We start from the raw sequence: 22,987 nt of genomic DNA, 5'->3' as shown, positions 1-22,987 counted from the left end.
ACAAAACTAGAAATTAATAAGAGGAATTTTGGAAACTATACAAATACATGGAAATTAAACAATATACTTCTGAATGACCAGTGTGTCAATGAAGAAATTAAAAGGGAAATCAAAAAATTTATTCAAACAAATGATAATGGAAAACCATTACCAAACATACCAAAATCTATGGAATACAGCAAAAGCAATACTGGAAGTTTATAGCTGTAAGTCCCTAAATCACAAAAGAGGAAACCCTTCAAATAAATAATCTAATTATGCCTCTTAAAGAACTAGAAAATTGGCTAGTCACAGTAGCTCATGCCTGTAATCCCAACACTTTGGGAGGCTGAGGCAGCAGCTCATGAGGTCATGAGATTGAGACCATCCTGGCCAACATGGTGAAACCCCATCTCTACTAAAACTACAAAAATTATCTTGGCATGGTGGTGCATGCCTGTAGTTTCAGCTACTCAGGAGGCTGAGGCAGGAGAATCGCTTGAACCCAGAAGGCAAGATAGCACCACTGCACTCCAGCCTGGTGACATAATGAGGGGCTCTACCTCAAAAAAAAAAAAAAAAAAGAAAAGAAAAGAAAATTAACAGCAAACCAAACCTAGAAGAAAAGAAACAATGAAGATCAAAGCAGAAATAAATAAAACTGAAATGAAAAAAAAATACAAAAGGTCAATGAATCAAAAGTTGGTTTTTTGAAAGGTTAAACAAAATTGACAAACCTTTAGCCAGAATAAGAAAAAAGGAGAGAAGATCCAGATAAATAAAATTTGAAATGAAAAAGGAGACATTACAGCTGATACTGCAGAAATTCAAAACATCGTTAGTGCCTACCATGAATATCTATATGCAAATAAGTTGGAAAATCAAGAAAAAATGAGTAAATTCCTAAATACATGCAATCTACCAAGATTGAATCAGGAAGAAATCCAAAACCTACTGACCAATAACAAGTAATGAGTCATAATAAAGTCTTCCAGTAAAGAAAAGCTTGGGACCCGATGGCTTCACTACTGAATTCAAACATAGAGAAGAAATAATACCAATCCTACTCAAACTGTTCCAAAAGATAGAGGAGGAGAGAACACTTCCACACTCATTCTAGAAGGCCAGTATTACCCTGATACCAAAATCAGACAGACAAGTTAAAAAAAAAAAAAATACAGGCCAATATCTCTGATTAATACTGATGCAAAAATCCTCAAAGTACAGCAAACCAAATTCAACAATACATTAGAAAGATGTTTTATCATGACTAAGTGGGATTTATCCCTGGGATGCAAGGATGATTCAACATATGCCAATCAATCAATGTGTTGTTACATCATATCAACAGAATGAAGGCTAAAAATTATAAGACCATTTCAATTGATGCTGAAAAAGGATTGATAAAATTCAACATTCCTTCATAATAAAAACTCTCAAAAAACTAAGATAGAAGAAATATAACTAAACATAATAAAAGCAATATATGACAGACCCAAAACTAGTACCATACTGAATGGGGAAAAACTGAAAGCCTTTCCTCTAAGATCTGGAACATGATAAGAATGCCCACTGTCACCACTGTTATTCAGCATAGTACTGGAAGCCCTCACTAGAGGAATCAGACAAGAGAAAGACATAAAGGGCATCCACACTGGAAAAGAAGAAGTCAAATTATTCTTGTTTGCAGATGATATAAACTTATATTTGGAAAAACCTAGAAACTACAAGAAAACTATTAGAATAGATAAACAACTTCAGTAGAGATGCAGGATACAAAATAAACATACAAAACTCTGTAGCATTTCTATATGCCAACAGTGAACAACCTAAAATAGAAATTTGAAAAGTAATCCCATTCACAATAGTTACTAATAAAATTAAATACCTAGGAATTAACCAAAGTAGTGAAAGATTTTTATGATGAAAACTACAAAACACTACTGAAAGAAATTAAAGAGGGTACCAAAAAATGGAAAAATATTCCGTGTTCTTGGACTAGAAGAATCAATATTATTAAAAATGTCCATACTACTCAAAGGAATCTACAGATTCAATGCAATCCCTATCAAAATACTAATGGCATTCTTCACAGAAATAGAAAAAACAATCTGAAATTTATATTGAACTACAAAAGACCCAGATGGCCAAATCTGTCCTAAACAAAATGAAAAAAACTGAAAAAAAAATGAAATCATATTACCTGGCTTCAAATTATACTACAGAGCTACAGTAAGCAAAACAGTATGATACTGGCATAACAACAGACACATAGGCCAATGTAACAGAATAGAGAACCCATGAACAAATCCCCACATCCATAGTGAACTCATTTTTGACAAAGGTGCCAAGAACATACACTGAGGAAAAGACAGTCTCTTCAATAAATGGTGTTGGGGAAACTGGATATTCTAGACTCCTGTCTCTCACCATACACAAAAATAAAATCAAAATGAATTAAAACCTTAAATCTAAGACCTCAAACTATGAAACTATTAGAAGAAGACATCAGGGAAAATCTCTAGGACATTGCTCTGGGCAAAGATTTCTTGAGCAATACCTCACAAGCACAGGCAAACAAAGCAAACATAGACAAATGGGATCACATAACGTTTAAAAGCTTCTGCACAGCACAAGATACAATCAACAAAGTGAAGAGAAAACCCATAGAATGAGAAAAAGTATTTGCAAACTACCCCTCTGACAAGGGATTAATAACCAGAATATATAAGGAGCTTAAATACCCCTACAGGAAAAAAAATACCAAATAATCCAATCCAAAAATGGGCAAAAGATTTGAATAGACATTTCTCAGAAGAAGACATACAAATGGTAAGCAGGCCTATGAAAAGGTGCTCAACATCACTGATCATCAGAGAAATGAAATCAAAACTACAATGAAATCTCATCTCACCTGAGTTACAATGGCTTATATCCAAAGACAGGCAATAACACATGCTGGTAAGGATGTGGAGAAAAGAGAACCCTTGTACACTGTTGGTGGGAAGGTAAATTAGTATAGTCACTTTGAAGAACAGTCTGGAGGCTCTTTGAAAAACTAAAAATAGAACTACCATAGGACCCAGCAATCCCACTGCTGGGTATATACACAAAAGAAAGGAATTCAGTATATCAAAGAGATATCTGCACTCTTTGTTGCAGCACTGATTACAATAGCCAAGATTTGAAGGAACCTAAGTGTCCATCAACAGATGAATGAATAAAGAAAATAAGATACTCATACACAATGGAGTATTATTCAGCCATAAAAAAGAATGAGATCCTGCCATTTGCAACAACATATGGAACTGGAGATCACTATGTTAAGTGAAATAAGCCAGGTACAGAAAAACAAACATCACATGTTCTCATTTATGGGATCTAAAAGTCAAAATATTTAAACTCATGGACATAAAGAGTAGAAGGATGGTTACCAGAGGCTGGGAAGAGTAGTAGGGGGTCTGGAAGGGAGGTGGGGATGGCTAATGAGTACAAAAAAAAAAAAATAGAATGAATAAGACCTACTGTTTGTTAGAACAATAAAGTAACTATTGTCAATAATAACTTAATTGTACATTTTAAAATAACTTAAAGAATGTAATTAAATTGTTTATAACTCAACTGATAAATGCTTAAGGGGAGAGATACTCCATTCTCCATGATGTCCTTGTTTCACATTGTATGCCTTTATCAAAACATCTCATGTACCCCATAAATATATACACCTACTATGTAACCACAAAAATTATTTTTAAGAAATACAATTTTACTTGTTCTAAATCTAATGTCCTTTCTACTGGATAGTACTTATGAAAAATAAAAGAACAAATGAGAATGACAACTTATGGAGCCAAGTGTGTAATAATTCACTTAGGAAGGAAGGGCAAACTACACGTGATTGGATTTATTCAACAACAAAGAATGATATATGGACATTTTATTTTCTACATCTGATGCCAGCCAGATAAAGAATTTCTTTGCCGATTAAAGATAGTAATAATATTAGTATGGAGAACAAAGCACTGCATAAAACTCTTTACATGTGTAATTGCATTTAATATCTCTATTATATGAAATACATATTAGTATTCATATTATTGGTTAATCTTAGAGTCTATATTTGAGCTCAGAATGATTATTGATTTACTAAATTATATAGCATAAGAAATAGCTTAACATTTGGACTTCTGGTTTTTAGGAAGAATTTAATAGGCTACTATTTTCAAATTACATGGTAAAGTCCAACAAAAAAAAATGTGAATTAAAGTTCACAGAGAGAATTAAAAGCCATTATTCAAAATTAGTGAATGATATTCTTGTGAAGAATTTCTTATCTAGGTTCCATTGTAGAAAAATGTGGTGAGAGAGCCACCTTGTGTTCAAGTTTTGAAAATACACATTTTTGAAACATTCAGTTGCAGGGTTCTGTTTTCAATGTACAGATTACTGAGGTAATTCAACTACTATATTCTATGATTCACTGGATTCATTACTCTAAAAGGCACAAAGACAAGTGATAACAGAGTCTGTCTATGCCTCTAATTTTTTAATTGTAGCAGCTAGCACAGTGAGATTCATGAAGCAAATTCTCAGCTAATTTCTGTCAAATGTAATTTAACCATCATTCTCTTACTGGGAAATAGCAAGATTGATAAAATGGAGGATGATGGGAACTTTGAATGGATGATGGGGATGATAGGGAGAACAGGGAGGAGTGAAGAGCCACAATAGCAGAACCTTATATCATCATAAACGTTTAAACTTCTGCAAAATAACTTTCATTTCTGTCAGCATAGTTGAAAAAGTACATGAGACTAAGTGCAGAATGTCTAATTAAAAAGTGAAAAAAGTTTTGAATTCTTCCTTCACAATATTGGTTCTTTCATTCTATTGACAAAATATATGTTATTTTCATACCAGAGACTCTCCACTTACCCCTCTTCTGCTTCAGTTTACTGTGATATTACCTATCCACCCAATAATCACTGAACAAATATTTGTGGATTGCCTGCTATGGACCACAAGTGTTCTAAATACTAGGAAGCAATGGTAAGAAACATAAAAAATGGTCTCTGCTGTTGTAGCACTAATAGCTAAATGGACTTCTAAAGTAATAGAAGTTACCACTACTATTGCTATCCTTCTTGGCTGTTGCTGGTGGTAACCAATAGTACAGTCAAGGCTTGGATGCGCATGTCAAGGCTCTAAAATTTGCAACGAAACTTCTAACTCCTATTATGTCAGAAGCCATTGACAGCAAAGTTGCCGAAGCCTTGGAACACTACTTATTGAGTTTCTACTTCTTTTATTGCTAATCTCTTGCTCTAAGACACAGGCATAAGTACTAAGAGGACACATTGGAAGACAGTAAGAAAAATGTTGTCCTATCCCATGCAATTGTACCACATATTATCTTATACCAAAACAATATAATTTAACTCCCTTTCCTTAGGATGTTCTTTCATGGAAGATTTACATGAACATACTTCTTATAGTTCCCTGGAAATGTGCAGGTATGCCTTACCACTAGGGCAGAGATTGCTTAGGCACATGGTAGGATCAGTACTATTCTGTGCCTTAGGAAAGTCATTACTAAGTTTTGAAATTCATTTGCGTTAATGAGTGAGTTAAAAGTAAAGGCTCATACCTTTAGTCCCAGTACTTTGGGAAGCCAAGGCAAATGGACTGAGGTCAGGAGTTCGAGACCAGCCTGGCCAACATGGTAAGACCCCATCTCTACAAAAATGCAAAAACTAGCCAGGCATGGTGGCATGTGCCTGTAATCCCAGCTGCTCAAGAAGCCGAGGCAGGAGAATCACTTGAACCCAGTAGGCAGAGGTTGCAGTGAGCCAAGGTCGCACCACTGCACTCCCGCCTGAGTGACAGAGCAAGAGTCTGTCTCACAAAAATAAAAGTTATATTTTTCCCTTATATAATTTCCTTTAAGGTACTTGTTTGCTTTATTACTATCTTGTAATTTCCAATTAAATATTATTATTATTATTTTTAGAGACAGGGTCTTGTTCTGTCACCCAGGATGGAGTACAATGGCATAAGCATAGCCCCTGCACCCTTAAACTCTTGGGTTTATGTGATCTTGCTGCCTCAGCTTCTTGAGTAGGTGGGACTACAAGGTGCACACCACCATGCCTGGCTTATATATTATTTTAATTACTTCAACTGAAAGAATAATTCCAAAATTGAAAGCAAGGTATTTTAAAATAAATTTACTTTTTTGTTTTAGAATGTGCTGCTCTTCATAGTATAATAAAAAGTCTACAACATACCATTGAATATCAACAGAATTTGAAAGGTAAGTTAGGGGCTGGGTGTGGTGGCTCATGCCTGTAATCCCAGCATTTGGGTAGGCCGAGGTGGGTGGATCGCCTGAGGTGGGGAGTTTGAGACCAGCCTGACCAACATGGAGGAAACCCCATCTCTACTAAAAATACAAAATTAGCCAGGCATGGTGGTGCATGCCTGTAATCCCAGCCACTCAGGAGGCTGAGGCAGGAGAATCACTTGAACCTGGGGGGCAGATGTTGCAGTGAGCCACAATTGCACTATTGCACTCCAGCCTAGGCAACTGGGCAACAAGAGTGAAACTCCATCTCAAAAAAAAAAAAGAAAGAAAGAAAGTTAGGGGAAAAAAAGTAAAATCTAAAAAAGCATTGTTTATTTGAGTACCTTTTTAAAAATACGGAATTTTTTCATTGTTGATAATGAGTTTCAACTTATCAGCTAAGAGGACTCCTTACTGCTTAAAAATACTTTCCTAGATGATTATGAAATAAGAAATTCTATGCTGACCAGAACAATTCAGTCATATTCTATCTGATAGTGGCATCAAAGGATCTTTTCTCAAAAGTCATATAGTTATTTTTGTTACCTTCAAAAGCTTAGAAATCTATTTATTCTCAGTAGCATTCTTGGTCTTTAATAACGCTGTGTTCAGTTTTGAAGAGTGAATATTACTAGTTAAACCATAATTTTTTATTTAAACCACAGTGATCATTTACCATTTAATTTTTTGTCATAGACTAAGACTATATTTTTGAAAGTGAAGTCAACACATTCAGCTCATCTTACTTTTTTTTAAAACAATCAAGTTATTCAAACAGGCCTACCATTCACAAAACAGAGCAACAAAGTATTTTGTGCTGTTCCGACTCAGCTATTATGGCCATGAGATTTTCTTCTACTGTATCAGAGATTAAACTCAATTGCCTTAAAGTCCCCTTCCAAATAAAACTCACATCAAATAGCCACTTCTCATCTTAGATCTCTACCTTTATTTTAAAACAAGAACCTTACATATGTGAGATAAAATATTGATCTTATATGTGATACCTGTAATTTGGGGTGTAAAATAGGGGCTTTCATGTTTCTATCTCAATACTAAGGCTCAAAACAACTTTTCCCTTCCTTGTGGCTAAAATACCACACTTAGCTGGGTTCTTTATTCTGTTCCATAATCTACCTGTCTGGTTTTTTTTAACAGTGCTATACTGTTTTGCTTATTGTAGCTCTGTAATATATTTTGAAATTAAGTAGTGCAATGGCTCCAGGTTTGTTCTTTTAGCTGAAGATTGCTTGGGCTATTTGAGGTTTTTTTGTGATTCCGTATGAATTTTAGGATTGTTTTGTCTACTTCTGTAAAGAATGACATTGGCATTTTGAGAGCGATTGCATTAAATATGCAGATAATTACAGGTAGTACGGACATTTTAACAATATTAATTCAGATCCATCCATTATCTGTGTCTTCTTTCATTTTCTTCATCAATGTTTTATAACTTTTAGTGTACAAGAGTCTCACCTTCTTTGGTTAATTCTTAAGTTTTATTGCCACTGTGAATAGGATTGCTTCTTAATTTCCTTTCCATATATTTTGTAATTTGTATATAGAAACGTGATTAATTTTTATATGTTGATTTTGTACACCGCAACTTTACTGAATCTATGTATTAGTTCTAACGGGTTTACTAAATATATAGTCATGTCATTTGCAAATATAGATAATTTTCTTCTTTTCTGATTTTGATGTCCTTTATGTCCTTCTCTTTCCTAATTGCTCTGTCTAGGATTTCCAGCACTATGTTGAAATGAAGTGGCAAAAATGCTAAACACACTCCTGAACAATCATTGAGTCAAAGAATAAGTAAAGGAACTTTAAAAGTATCTGAGACAAATGAAAATACAACATACCAAAACCTATAGGATGCAGCAAAAGACATTCTGCTAGGGAAGTTTATAGCTATAAAGCCTAAATTTAAAAGGAAAAAATATATATCAAATAAGCAATTTACCTTTATACCTCAAGGAACTAGAAAAAGAACAACAAATTAAGCCCAAAGGTAATCAAAGGAAGGAAATAATGAAGATTATAGGAGAAACCAATCAAATAGAAAATAAAAGACAACAGAACATTTAACAAAACTTTGTTTTTTGAAAAAAATAAAATTGACAAACCCTTGACTATAGTAAAAAAAAAAAAGTTGTCAATAAATAAAAGCAGAAATGAAAGAGAAGATGATACAACTGATGTTTTAGGTGGCATGAGGGGAATCATAAGGGACTATTATGAGCAATTATATGCCAGCAAACTGGATAACCTAGAAGAAATAGTAAAATTTCTAGGAACATACCACCTGCCAAAACTGAGTCAGAAATAGTTGGAACACACCAATAACAAATAAAGCGATATGTGAGTAGTCAAAAATCTCCCACCAAGGAAAAGCCCAGAACCAGGTGGCTTCATGGGTAATTCTATTAAACATTCAAAGAAGAAGTAATACCAATTTTTCTTAAACTCTTCCAAAAAAATAAAAGCAAAGGGAACACTTCCAAACTTATCCTATGAGGCCAGTATCACCCTGACACCAAAATCAGACATACACTGCAAGGAAAGAAAACTACAGCCCAATATCCCTGATGAACACAGAATCAAAAATCCTCAATAAAATACTATCAAATAAAATTCAGCAGCCCATTAAAAAGATCATATATCCTAACCAAGTGGGATTTATTGCTGGGATGCAAGTATGGTTTCGTATACACAGATCAATCATTGTGATATACCATACATTTTCTATTTATTATCAAAATGAATAGAAAAAAAACACATGACCATTTCAATAGATACACAAAAAGCATTTGACCAAATTCAACATCCACTCATGATTAAAACTCTCACAAAATAGGTATAGATGGAGAAGGTAATAGGCATGGAAGGATCTTGCCTTAACACAACAAAGGCCATAAATGAAAAGCTCACAGCTAACATCATAATCAGTGGGAAAAAACAGAGAAGTTTCTCTTAAAGATCCAGTACAAGGCAAGTATACAAGTTTTAAAATAGCCATTCTTAAAAAATGAATATTGTATGATGCCTCTTGCAAATAAATGATAATTCATTGAGTTCATTTTCCCAATGCTCTTACAGGCCTTGATTGAGCAAGGCGATATATATCAACTATCTATATTTGACCATTTCATCCAATTGATTGCCAACATAGTATGATTAATCTGCTTATTTAAGCTACCCAGTGGTTTCCTACCCAGCAACTCTTTTCTCTCCTTAATAGGAAACTTTTTTTCCTTTTTTAGACATCCACCCTTCATTCCCTTAACCATATGCCTCAGGGTAAGCAGACTGCATCCAAGCTCCAAGGGAGTTCTTCTGGAATAATTTTTCTGTCTTCCAAGAGATGGACTGTGTTCTTCCGGTTGTTATAAGACTTGTATATAATGCCTAAAATTGCTGCAGACTTCTTGTTTCTAGTCTAAAAATCATGCTAGCAGAGTGATTTTTGACAATATCAAAAAAAGTAAACTAAAAGAATCTGGTTTTTTGGTATCTATTGATCTGGTGAAGCAGTTACCCTTCGGGTTTAAGAGACTTTTCAGTTACAATGAGAGAAATGCTACCTTTCTTTAGTCTTATCAGTGAATCTTTTCAGTAAGGGCTTATGGATTATGTAAAAGATAAATCAATGAGATGTAGCAAAATATTGCAATTCTTATTTGCCTTTATTTTTATCTGAAAATTCAGTCAGTCATCTTATAAAAATTTAGAAACTGCAATAATCCTTTTTCTATCTATAAGTTAATTATACGTCACACATGATACACAAGGCTCTTCTTTCTCTGAGGAGAATGGGAGTTCTAAAACTGAACAATTGCATGTTTATTTTTTCCCCTAGTCTCAGTGTATGGCAATGTAGTACAGTTTATATGTATCTGGAGAAGAGGATTGATAGATAAAATTAGCTAGTTCTAATCAAACTAATCCTTTCAAAATGGACAAGTAGTTTTAAAAAATAAAACATCTTTTGAGGACAATAATAATTATAATAATGCAAGCAAAAGCAAACAATAAGAAAGTATGAGAGCTGTCACTTCTCCTACCCCCATGCAAGCTCTTTATCAGACGTAGTAAGTTAAAATGTTATGAAAGTCTGTTAGACCTGATGAAATGATTTTGGAAAATTAATTTGTGGAAAACCCGTTGTATTTTGAGAAATGGTTCCATCACTAAGCAATTTCAGGGCTGAAAACGTGTCACTTTTAAGTATTCTCACTTGCACATGAAATATGAAAATAGAATTCTAATTTTAATGAAAATCCTTCAAATGTACCTCAGGTTTCTGGTAAAATGTGCAAGGATCTCAGAAGTTGTCACTCCACGCTAATAACAAGCAAAAAGTTCAGCAAACTGAAAAATCAACAATTCTTAGTCTTTTGATCAGAGAAGTGAGGTTGCAGGACAAACTGATGCCCCTAAAATTGGAGACAGGGAGGCAGATTCAGAAAATACAACTTACAAGAGCAGAACCCCAAAGCAGAAACCTTCCTGTTGGTCAGGCTAGGAAACCTTAAAATGTAATTTTGATAAATTGCAGGAGGCTCACTGTGGACAAGTCTAAAAGATTAAAAATTTCAGGAGACCTAATCATAGGAGAGCCCCTACTGTTTGGAAGTTTTACCTGTAAGAGCTCTACAAAGATCTCACAGTTAAGATCTGAGAAAAATCTCCTCATGTTATTGGCAGGAGGAGAGGAAAAGTAACCATTTTGAAATAATCCACAGCTTCTGTTCTTAACAAAGCCTGACTCAAAAGAAGCTATTTTATCTGAGCCTAAACTATTGATGTTTTAGCCAAGGATAAGCTGCCTTGATGGGGGGGAAATGCCCTGTTTCAGCTCCCCCTAGCCTTCGCAACTCCAGCCCACTCTAGCCATCCCATCCTACCTAAGAAGAGAGGGGCCGAGACACATGTGAGTAACTCACAGTCTAGAGGCACAGGCTTACTGAAAGACTGAGACCTAATCATAGGACTATAGAATGCTTCTCCTTCCCCTACACCTTACCAACAAGTCACTAAAGGCCTATTTACTAGAATTCCTTTTACCTAGTACTTTGTCTTGAGCTTTGTACAAAAAAATTACAAGGTACATTAAAAGGAAAAAAATAGTTTGAAGAGACAGAGAAAGCACCAAAACCATACATAGAAATGGCAGAGGTATTGGAATTACTAGACCAGAAATATTAAACTGTGATGAATATGCTAAGCGCTCTAAACAGTGTAACAGAAATTAATGCCTTTGATGGACACATTAGTACATTAAGTCTAAGGAAAAATATTTCTCAGTTTCAGGAAAGACTCTCCAAACTTGAGAATATGTCAATAGAAACTTCCAAAACTGAAAAGAAAAACAAAAGACTACAAAAAGTTAACAAAATATCCAAAAACAGTATAATAACTACAAAAGCTGTAACAAACACTTACTGGGAATACCAGAAGGAAAATCAAGAAAGAGGGGAACAGAGGAAACATCTGAAGCAATGACAGAGAATTTCCCCTAATTAATATCAGATACCAAACCACAGATCCAGGAAGTTCAGTGAACACTAAGCAAGATAAATGCTCAAAAAGCAACCCCTAGGCATGTCATATTCAAACGGTAGAAAATAAAAAACAAAGAAAAATTTTTCAAAGAAGAGTGGGGAAAATTCTTTACCTATTGAGGACCAAAGATAAGAATTGAATGACAGCTAAGTTTTAAAATTGAAAATAAGAAAAATAAAAGGATCTCTTTAGCAGGTTGGTGTTTTTTGCCTTGGTGTTCCAATGAATTGCTAGAGTATGTGTCAAGTTCAAAGCATCTGAAAATTTCAAGTATTACGTCCAGCTTCTTCTCAGGAACCATGCACACAGTAAAGGAGTAGAGTGAAATATTTAAAGTGCTGACAGAGAGAATAAAACACCAACCAATAATTCAGTATCCTGCAAAATTACTCTCCAGAAAGGGGAAATAAAGACTTTCTTAGACAAATAAAAATTGAGAGTATCTGTTGCAAGTATACCAGCCTTTCAGGAAATGATGAAAGAGGTTCTTCAGAGAGAAGCAAAATGATATAGACCATAAACTTTGATCTGCATAGAAAGGAAGAACATTAGAGAAGGAATAAGTGAAGGTAAAATAAAAACTTTTATTTTTCTTATTCTAAATTAATCTAACAAATAACAATTTATTCATAATTATAGCAACAATGTATTTTAAGTAATTATAACTTGTGTATAAGTGAAATGTATAACATCAATGACACAAGGAATGAGAGAAAGGTATTATGAATACTTTAGTGTAAAGTACTTGTACTACCTGAGAAGCAGTATAATGTTATTTGAAAATGGACTTGGATTCATTGTTGTATATTGCAAACTCTAGGACAATCACTTTAAAAAAGTAAAAATAGAAGTATAATGGATTTGCTAAGAAAGAAGAGAAAACAGAAACATATAATATACTTTTTACCACAAAAGGCAGAAAAAGAATAGAAAACAAAAATAGGGTCAAAGAACAAGGGCAATGAATAGAAAACAGTAACAAATATGGTAGATATTAATCTAACTTTATCAAAAATCACTTTGAAAATTGAAGTCTAATACACAGTTTACAAGACAGAGATTGTCAGAGTGGATCAAAAAACATTACCCAACTATATGCTTTCTACAAAAAAAGCCTACTTTAAATATAAAGGCACACATAGATTAAAAGTTAAAGGCCAAAGAAAGATATGTCATGTTAACACTAAAAACACTGGAGTAGCTATATTCATTTCAAACAGCTGATTTTAGAGCATAAAAAAATTACCAAGGATAAAAAAGGGGCATTATATAATGATAAAAGGGTTAATTCTCGAAGAAGACATAAAATCCTTTTATATATGTGTCTAGCAACAGCATCAAAAATATGTGAGTCAAAGATTAATAGGAGAAATAGATGAGACTACTATATAGTTGAAAATTTCAACATTCTTGTATCAGAAAATCTGTAAGGACATAGGTGAACTCAACACTATCAATCAATTGACTGTAATGGACATCTATAGACTTTCATTCAACAACCACAGAATATACATTCTCTTCAAACGTACATGAATACTCACCAAGATAGATCACATTCTGGTTTATAAAACACACCTTAACAAATTTGAAAGAACAAAAATCATACAATGTCTGTTGTCAGGCCACAATGAAATTGAAGTAGACATTCAAAAACAGAAAGATAGATTAAAAACCTCAAAATATATGCAGATTAAAGAACACTTTTAAATAATACAGGGGTCAAAAAACAATATCAACAGAAATTTTAAAATATTTTGAACTAAATAAAAATGAAAATACAATTTATTAAAATTTGTGAAATACAGCAAAAACAGTGCTTAAAGAGAAATTTATAGCATTAAATGCATATATGAGAAGGGAAGAAGAAACTAAAATGAATCTAAGCTTCCACTTTAGGAAATAAGAAATAAGAGAACAAATTAAATCCAAAGTAAGTAGAAAAAAAGAAATAATAAAAATAAAGCAGAAATTAATAAAATTTAAAACAAGAAATCAATAGAGATCAATGAAACTAAAAGCTGTTTTCTTGAAAAGATCAATAAAATTGACAAGTCTCTGGCCAGATGAACTAAAGAAATAGGAGTGGCAACACAAATTAAATCAGAAATGAAAGAAAAGACATCACTACAAATGTCATGTTCATTAAGAGGTTAATAAAGGAATACTCTGTGCTCAAATATTTGATAACCTATGTGAAATGAACCAATTTCTTGAAAGACACAATCTGACAAAACTCACACAAGAAGAAATAAATAATATGAATAGGTAGGCCTATAGCTATTAAAGAAATTTAATAATTAATTAATAACTTTACAAAACAGAAAGCACCAGGCCCATATGGGTTTACCGGTGAATTCTATTACATATTTAAGAATGAAATTATACCCATTATCTGCTATGTCTTCCAGAAGATAGAAGAAGGAATAATTTCTAATTCATTATATGATATCAGCATTACCCTAATACAAAACCAGACAAAGAAGGACATTACAAAAAAAAGAAAATTACAGACCAATATATTTCATAAACATAGATGCAAAAATCCTCTACAAAATATTAACAAATTAAATTCAATAATGTATAAAAAGATTTATACACCATGACCAAGTGGGACTTACACCAGCTATATAAGGCTGATTCAACATTTGAAGATCAATTGATGTACTTTGTCACAATAGGTTAAAGAAGAAAAGTCACATGACTATATTAATCAATGCAGAAGAAACACATGGCAAAACCAAACACCCAGTCATAATAAAAGCTTTCAGCAAACTAAGAATAGAGGATAACTTCCTCAACTTTATAAATAATATCTACAAAAAACCCAAAGCTAATATCCGACATAATATGAGAAACTAGAAGCTTTCTCACTAAGACTAGAAAGAAGGCAAGAATGGCCCTTTTCACCATTCCCTTTTAGCATGTACTAGAGATTATAGATAATGCAATAGGGCAAGAAAAGGAATTAAAAGGCATGCACATTGGGAAGGATAAAATAAAATTATCTTTGTTCACAGATGAAATTGTTATCTATGCAGAAAATCTCAATCAATAAACAACAACACAACTCTAGAAAATAATAAGAAATTGTACCAAAGTTGCAGGAAATGAAGCAAAACAAAGTCAATCACTTTGCTACACACCAGCAATGAACAAGGGGAATTTGAAATTGAAAACATAATACTCTTTACATTAGCACCCCAAAAAGGAAATATATAGATATAAATTTAACAGAATACGGGTCCAAGATCTACATGAGGAAAACTACAAAACCGAAGAAAAAAATTAAAGAAAGGCTAAATAACTAGGGAGATATTCCATGTTCATGGATAGAAAGACTCAATATTGTCAAGATGTCAGTTCTCAATTTGATCTATAGACTCTAAACAATCCTAATAAAAATCCCAGCAAGTTATTTAGTGGATATTGACAAACTGATTCTGAAGTTTATGTGAAAAAAACCAGAATAGCCAACAAAATTTTGAAGAAGAACAAATCAAAGGATTAACACTATCTGACCTCAAATTTTATGATAAAACCACAGTAATGAAGACAGTGTAGTATCGACTAAACAAACAAATAAATAAATGGAGCAGAATAGAAAGCCCAGAAATACGCCTACATAAATAGAGTCAACTGATCTTTGACAAAGGAGCAAAGGCAATATAATGGACAAAAGACATTCTTTTCAATAAATTATTATTAATTGCCAAAACTTGGAATCAACCAAAAGATCTTTTAGTAGGTAAATGGATGAACAAACTGTGCCACATGCAAATAATGCAATATTATTCAGCACTGTAAAGAAATGAGCTATCAAGTGATGAAAAGAATGAAGGAATCTTAAATGCATATTATTAAGTGAAAGAATCAATAATCTCAAAAGAATGCCACATACTGTATGATTCTAACTACATGACATTCTGGAAAAGGCAAGGTTATGGAGACAGTAAAAAGATCTGTGTTGCTAGGAGTTCAGGGAGAGGGTTATAAATAGAGCATAGAGGAATTTGAGGTCAATGAAACTATTTTGCATACAATAATGATGTATGTATGCCATTTTTATTTATGAAAATCCATAGAAGGTACACTACCAAGATTGATTCCCTAATGTAAAAACATTATTATGAATGGTGTCAATGGTGCCAAGGTTTGAAAATCCCATTGGAATAGCAAAGGGAGCAGAAAACATATCTGAAGTCTTTTGTTATCAAAGGGAAATAGTACATTTTATATCTTTGTTATGTTGAAAATATTTTCATATAATTGACATGACTTTTATTCAAGAAACATCAAATTTTCTGACAAAATTTTTGTCAGACTGAAGCCATCATCAAGATTAAGATTTGTATTAAATATGACCCTTTAAAATGTAACACTTTTCCTGTCTGTTTCTGATCACAACTTTTGAAAACTAATTGATTTTAGATTTTTACTTAATTTTAATACTATGTATGATTTAATACCTCTACAAGTTTCATATGCGAAGTCTTATTTCCAAGGCTCCTCTCAACGTTACTACACTACAAAACAAACCTTCCTGAAGTATTATTCAGATAATGTCAAAAATCTTTACTGATTTGTTGTTGTTTTGTTTAACTACTTCTTGGTTTTATTTATAGTCAAGGTTTTAATTTTAATACTATGATTTAATACCTCTGCAATAGTTTTGTAAGTGGACTCTATTTCCAAGGCTCTTCTCAACTTTACTATACCATGAAACAAACCTTCCTAAAAACATTATTCAGATACTTCAAAAATCTTTACCGATTTGTTGTTTTAACTACTTCTTGGTTGTGTTTATAGTTAAGATTGTGGAGGGGAAATGTGTAATAGGATGTCCAGTGAAGCTTTTCCTGTTTACCTGGAATTAGTGACTAGGGCCCATCCCACAATTAACAACAAAATACCTACATATTTCCATATTCTAATGACATCTGCTACAAAGTCACCAAATGTTGGAGTGAGTCAACACTCTCCATATATTTGCTACAACTACCTAAAAGACTAGAACCTCAATGTTAAGTAGATAATGTTCTACCTCTCCACATTCCTTGTCTCCAGTCCCCAAGAGACGACCCACAGGAAAGACAGGGAAGAACAACTAAGAAGCAAAGTAAGGCTTCTTTCCCCCTTCTATTGAGTCTTTCTGGCCACTAATCTAGCCAGTGATAAGGATCATGAAAATTTTCAGTCAAATAGGAAATTAGTTTTGAATTGACCTGGATGTTTAGCAATCAAAATTAACCACAGGGTTTTTAAAATTTGTTTAAAAGATTATTAAGGTATTGTTTTAAGTTACCCAAACCAGAAATCTAAAAAGAAAAGGCTCTCCCTTACTCTTTTGCCTCCTCTCTCTAAAGGGTCACTAAATTCCTAGGTAATTCTATCATCTAAATAATTCTTTTCCTCGATGCCTCCTTTTTTCCATGCTGCCACTGACGTAATTTAGGTCCCTGTTATCTCTTATTTGATCTATACTTACTCATCTCCATTCCTCTAGGATCAAAACGCTGTCATTCATCATCCACATTGCCAGACAATCGTTTTAGCATATAACTCTCATTATTTCACTTCTGCACTATTCAAAGTTCTTTGATGACTCCCTATAACCTTTAAAACAAAAATCCAAAGTTGTTCATCCAGAATATGTCTACCTAGTGATAGGATCTCAACCTATATAGCATCTCCTGCTCATACTTTACACTTCAGTATGATACAACAGTATCATACTTGAATTTTAGTTTTTCCAAGTTGTATTCACTCAAGCCCATGGTTTTCTGTGCAATTTTCTGCACTTAGAACGCTGTCTCTTAACATGGGGTAAGCCTTATCACTTAACTCTCATCTCAAGTAGCTTCTCTTCTCTAAATCCTTTCCTGACTTCAAGCTGCCCTGGGTTTTCTTTTTGTAGGTTCCTGTAATATTTCAGATATACCGCCATTAAAAGCAATCATCATAGCATATGATAACTACTAACACATTTGACTCACCACTAGGTTGTAAGTTCTTTGAAGAGCAACAACTTTTTTCTTTCATGCTCTCAGTGTCTAGTGTGATACCTGATGTGTAGTAGCTGCTGGATGCATGTTTGTTGAAAGTATACATGAATGGAAGCTAAAATGTTAAACATATTTTCATATTACTTGAAAAGTACTAGATATTAGGATGTTCTTTGATTATTCTTACAGGTGAAAATGAACAACTAAAAATAAGTGCTGATCTTATAAAAGAGAAGTTAAAGTCTCATGAACAGGTGAGTTTATGTATCATTTTCTTCAGTCAAGTCTGTAGAGCACTTGTCTTTTCAAATTAGAAAAAAAAAAAAAGAGGTTTTTAAATTAATAAACAGAGCCAAAGGGGTGTGTGTGTGTGTGTGTGTGTGTGTGCGTGTGTGTGTAGATACATATGCTGAAATCTTTAATAAATGACAATTTGTTTTGAAAGTAATGCAAGTTTTAGTTTTTTACAAAACATAATGTACTAACATATAACTTGCATTATTTTTTCTTTATACCAAAAAGATGCAATTATTTTGCTACATATTTTTCAATTATGTTAATAGAATTTTCACTCTAATAAACTCTATTTGTTACTACTTGTGAACTTTTTTATTATAATGTAAATGGATCTATACTCTTTATGATTTGGATAATCATTACATCATTCAAATACAGAAGGTATTTCGTGTGGATCACAGATTATTTCTCTCCCAAGAGCAACCATACCCTCTACTAGTTTTCCTTATCTCCTATGGAAACAGTATAGTGGTAGCAGTTGTAGAACACATAAACAATGCCAAAAAAACATAAAAGATGCTAAATAAACGTCAGTTCCCTCTGCTCTTTGAGAGGTTCATTATGCTAAATTTCTCATCTCTCAAGAGCTAACATGTCAAATTCTAGCAAACCAAAGAACCTCAAAACTCAAGTTGAATCTATAGCAGCCTCCAACTTGAAGAATCTTCTCTAAACTCAGTAGGTTTCTCATTTGGGGAACCTCTGAAGAAACCTCCTCAGAACTTCTGGTTAATACTCCACAGTAATTAGTAGAATTCTGGCTATGCTCTTGGAAAATTTAGCTTTTCATCGCCTTTTTTTAAAAATAATTTCTTTTATTGTACTTTAAGTACTGAGGTACATGGGCAGAACATGCAGGTTTGTTACATAGGTATACACGTGTCATGATGGTTGGCTGCATTCATCACCCCATCATCTACATTAGGTATTTCTCCCAATGCTATCCCTCCCCTAGCCCCCATCTCCCAACAGTCCCCAGTATGTGATGTTCCCCTTTCTGTGTCCATGTGTTCTCATTGTTCAAATCCAATTATGAGTGAGAACATGCAGTGTTTGGTTTTCTGTTCTTGTGTTAGTTTGCTGAGAATGATGGTTTCCAGCTTCATCCATGTCCCAAGAAAGGACATGAATTCATCCTTTTTTACGGCTGTATAGTATTCCATGGTGTATATATGCCAAGATTTTCTTTATCCAGTCTATCATTGGTGGGCATTTTGGTTGGTTCCAAATCTTTGCTATTGTGAACAGTACTGCAATAAATATACATGTCTGTGTATCTTTATAATAGAATGATTTATAATCTTTGGGCATATACCCAGTAATGGGATTGCTGGGTCAAATGGTATTTCTATTTCTAGATCCTTGAGGAATCACCACACTGTCTTCTACAATGATTAAACTAATTTACACTCCCACCAACAGTGTAAAAGTGTTCCTATTTCTCCACATCCTCTCCAACATTTGTTGTCTCCTGACTTTTTAATGATCACCATTCTAACTGGCATGAGATGGTATCTCAATGTTGTTTTAATTTGCATTTCTCTAATGACCAGTGATGATGAGCTTTTTTTCGTTTTGTTGGCTGCATAAATGTCTCCTTTTAAGAAGTATTTCTTCATGTTCTTCACCCATTTTTTGATGGGGTTGTTTTTTTTTTCATGTAAATTTGTTTAAGTTCTTTGTAGATTCTGGATATTAGTTCTTTGTCAGGTGGGTAGACTGCAAAACTTTTCTCCGATTCTGTAGGTTGCCTGATGACTCTGATGATACGTTTCTTTTGCTATGCAGAAGCTCTTTAGTTCAATTAGATCCCCGTTTGTCTATTTTGGCTTTTGTTGCCATTGCTTTTGGTGTTTTAGTCATGAAGTTTTTACCCTTGCCTATGTCCTGAGGGTATTGACTAGGTTTTCTTCTAGGGCTTTTATGGTTTTAGGTCTTATATTTAAATGTTTAATCCATCTTGAGTTAATTTTTGTATAAGGTGTAAGGAAGGACCCAGTTTCAGCTTTCTGCATATGGCTGGCCAGATTTCCCAACACCATTTATTAAATAGGGAATCCTTTCCCCATTGCTTGTTTTTGTCAGGTTTGTCAAAGATCCGATGGTTGTAGGTGTGTGGCATTATTTCTGAGGCCACTGTTCTGTTTCATTGGTCTATATCTCTGTTTGGTACCAGTACCATGCTGTTTTGGTTACTGTAGCCTTGTAGTATGGTTCGAAGTCAGGTGTGTGATGCCTCCAGCCTTGGTTTTATTGCTTAGAATTGCTTGCCTATGCAGGCTCTTTTTTGGTTCCATATGAAATTTAAGGTGGTTTTTCCAGTTCTATAAAGAAAGTCAATGGTAGCTTGATGGGGATAGCATTGAATCTATAGATTACTTTGGGCAGTATGGCCATTTTCACAATATTGATTTTTCCTAACCATAAGCATGGAATGTTTTTCCATCTGTTTGTGTCCTCTCTTACTTCCTTGAGCAATGGTTTGTAGTTCTCCTTGAAGTGAGCCTTCACATTCCTTGTTAGGTGTATTCCTAGGTATTTAATTTTCTTTGTAGCAATTGTGAATGGGAGTTCACTTATGATTTGGCTCTCTGTTTGTCCATTATTGATGTATAGGAATGCTTGTGATTTTTGCACATTAATTTTGCATCCTGAGACTTTGCTGAAGTTTTTTATCAGCTTAAGGAGATTTTGGGCTGAGATGATGGGGTCTTCTAAATATATAGAGACAATTTGACTTCCTCTTTACCTATTTGAATACCCTTTATTTCCGTCTCTTGCCTGAGTCCCCTGGACAAAACTTTCAGTGCTGTGTTGAATAGGAGTGGTGAGAGAGGGCATTCTTGTCTTGTGCCAGTTTTCAAAGGGAATGCTTCCAGTTTTTACCCATTCAGTATGATATCAGTTGTGGGTGTGTCATAAATAGTTATTATTTTGAGGTACGTTCCATCAGTACCTAGTTTATTGAGAGTTTTCAGCATGAAAGTTGTTGAATTTTATCAAAGGCCTTCTCGGCATCTATTGAGATAATCATGTGGGTTTTGCCTTTGGTTCTGTTTATGTAAAGGATTACATTTTCATATTTGTGTATGTTGACCCAGCCTTGCGTCCCAGAGATGAAACCAGCTTTATCGTGATTGATAAGCTTTTGGATGTGCTGTTGGATTGGGTTTGCCAGTATTTTATTGAGGATTTTTGCATCAATATTCATCAGGGATATTGGCCTAAAATTTTATTTTAGTTGTGTCTCTGCCAGGTTTTGGTATCAGGATGATGTCGGTCTCATAAAATGAGATAGGGAGGATTCCCTCTTTTTGTATTGTTTGGAAGTTTTGGAAGGAATGGTACTAGCACCTCTTTGTACCTCTGGTAGAATTCAGCTGTGAACCTGTCTGGTTCTGGAGTTTTTTTGGTTGGTAGGCTATTAATTGCTTCCTCAACTTCAGACCTTGTTATTGGGCTATTCAGGAATTCAACTTCTTCCTGGTTTAGTCTTGGGAGGGTGTATGTGTCTGGGAATTTATCCATTTCTTCTATATTTTCTGTTTTATTTGTGTAGAGGTGTTCAGAGTATTTTCTGATGGTAGTTGGTATTTCTATGGGATTGGTGGTGATATCACCTTTAGCATTTTTTATTGCATCTATTTGAGTCTTCTCTCTTTTCTTCTTTATCAGTCTGGCTAGTGGTTTATCTATTTTGTTGAGTGTTTCAAAAAAAAAAAAAAAACAGCTTTTTTTGCTTTCCATTTGCTTGGCAAATATTCCTCCATCCCTTTATTTTGAGCCTATGTGTGCAAAGACATAGGCCTGTGAGATGGGTCTCCTAAATACAGCGCACCAATGGGTCTTGACTCCATATCCAATTTGCCAGTCTGTGTCTTTTAATTGGGGCATTTAGCCCATTTAAAGTTAAGGTTAATACTATTATGTATGAATTTGATTATGCCTTTATGATGCTAGCTGGTTATTTTGCCATTAGTTGGTGCAGTTTCTTCCTAGCATCAATGATCTTTACAATTTGGTATGTTTTTGCAGTGGCTGCTACTGGTTGTTCCTTTCCATGTTTAGTGCTTCCTACAGGACCGCTTGTAAAACAGGCCTGGTAGTGACAAAATATAAATATTTTGAGCATCCTTAATATTATAAACCCTGGTGATGAGTATCCAGAAAGCAAAGATTAAAAAAGACATTGTTTCTATAATATATTTCCTTATCTTATTTCCTTATATCAGAAATTGATCTTTCTTATGGAATTCATGAAGCAGAGAGTAGAGTGGTGGTTAGGAATGGCTGTGGTGGAGGCGACAATTGGGGAGATGTTAGTGAAGGATAAACAATTATAGTTAGAAAGGAGGAATAGCATCAGGAGAGCTATTGTACAGTTTGGTGATTGTTATCAATAACAAGTATTATATACTTGAAAATTGCTAACAGAGTAGTTTTTTAATGTTCTCACCACAAAAAAAGTGATAAATATGTGAGGTAATGGATATATTAATTGGCTTGAGTTAGGCATTCCACAATGTATACATATATTAAAACATCATATTGTACATCATAAATATATATAATTTTTAATTTTCAAGTTAAAAATTTAATTTTTAATTTTAAAATATTTTACTTTATACATATAAAAAATAAAATAAAATGGGTCTACCTCAAAGCTGATTATTAAAACAATGAACAATATTTTTCCTTGTCGGTGTGATAACTTGATTATTAGAAAGGTGAAATTGTTCATTTACATTAAATATATATTACCTTTTAAAACATAATATAAATGGAGAATTTTTAAAGT

General features: G+C 33.7%; 1 protein-coding gene across 1 annotated transcript in view; it reads left to right on the top strand.

Annotated features, from left to right (window-relative positions):
- Window positions 1–22,987, top strand: part of CCDC152 (coiled-coil domain containing 152) — a 51,860-nt gene that overhangs the window by 11,794 nt on the left and 17,079 nt on the right. The window contains exons 3-4 of the mRNA XM_032278844.1: window positions 6,224–6,292; window positions 18,082–18,146. Of these exons, the coding sequence (XP_032134735.1) occupies window positions 6,224–6,292; window positions 18,082–18,146 (134 nt within the window). The remainder of the gene's footprint in view (window positions 1–6,223; window positions 6,293–18,081; window positions 18,147–22,987) is intronic.

This window comes from Sapajus apella, unplaced genomic scaffold (genome assembly GCF_009761245.1).
Source record: "Sapajus apella isolate SASKATOON/1434 unplaced genomic scaffold, GSC_monkey_1.0 scaffold11, whole genome shotgun sequence".
NCBI classification, from domain to species: Eukaryota; Metazoa; Chordata; class Mammalia; order Primates; family Cebidae; genus Sapajus; species Sapajus apella.
This window is presented reverse-complemented; position numbering and strand designations above follow the sequence as displayed.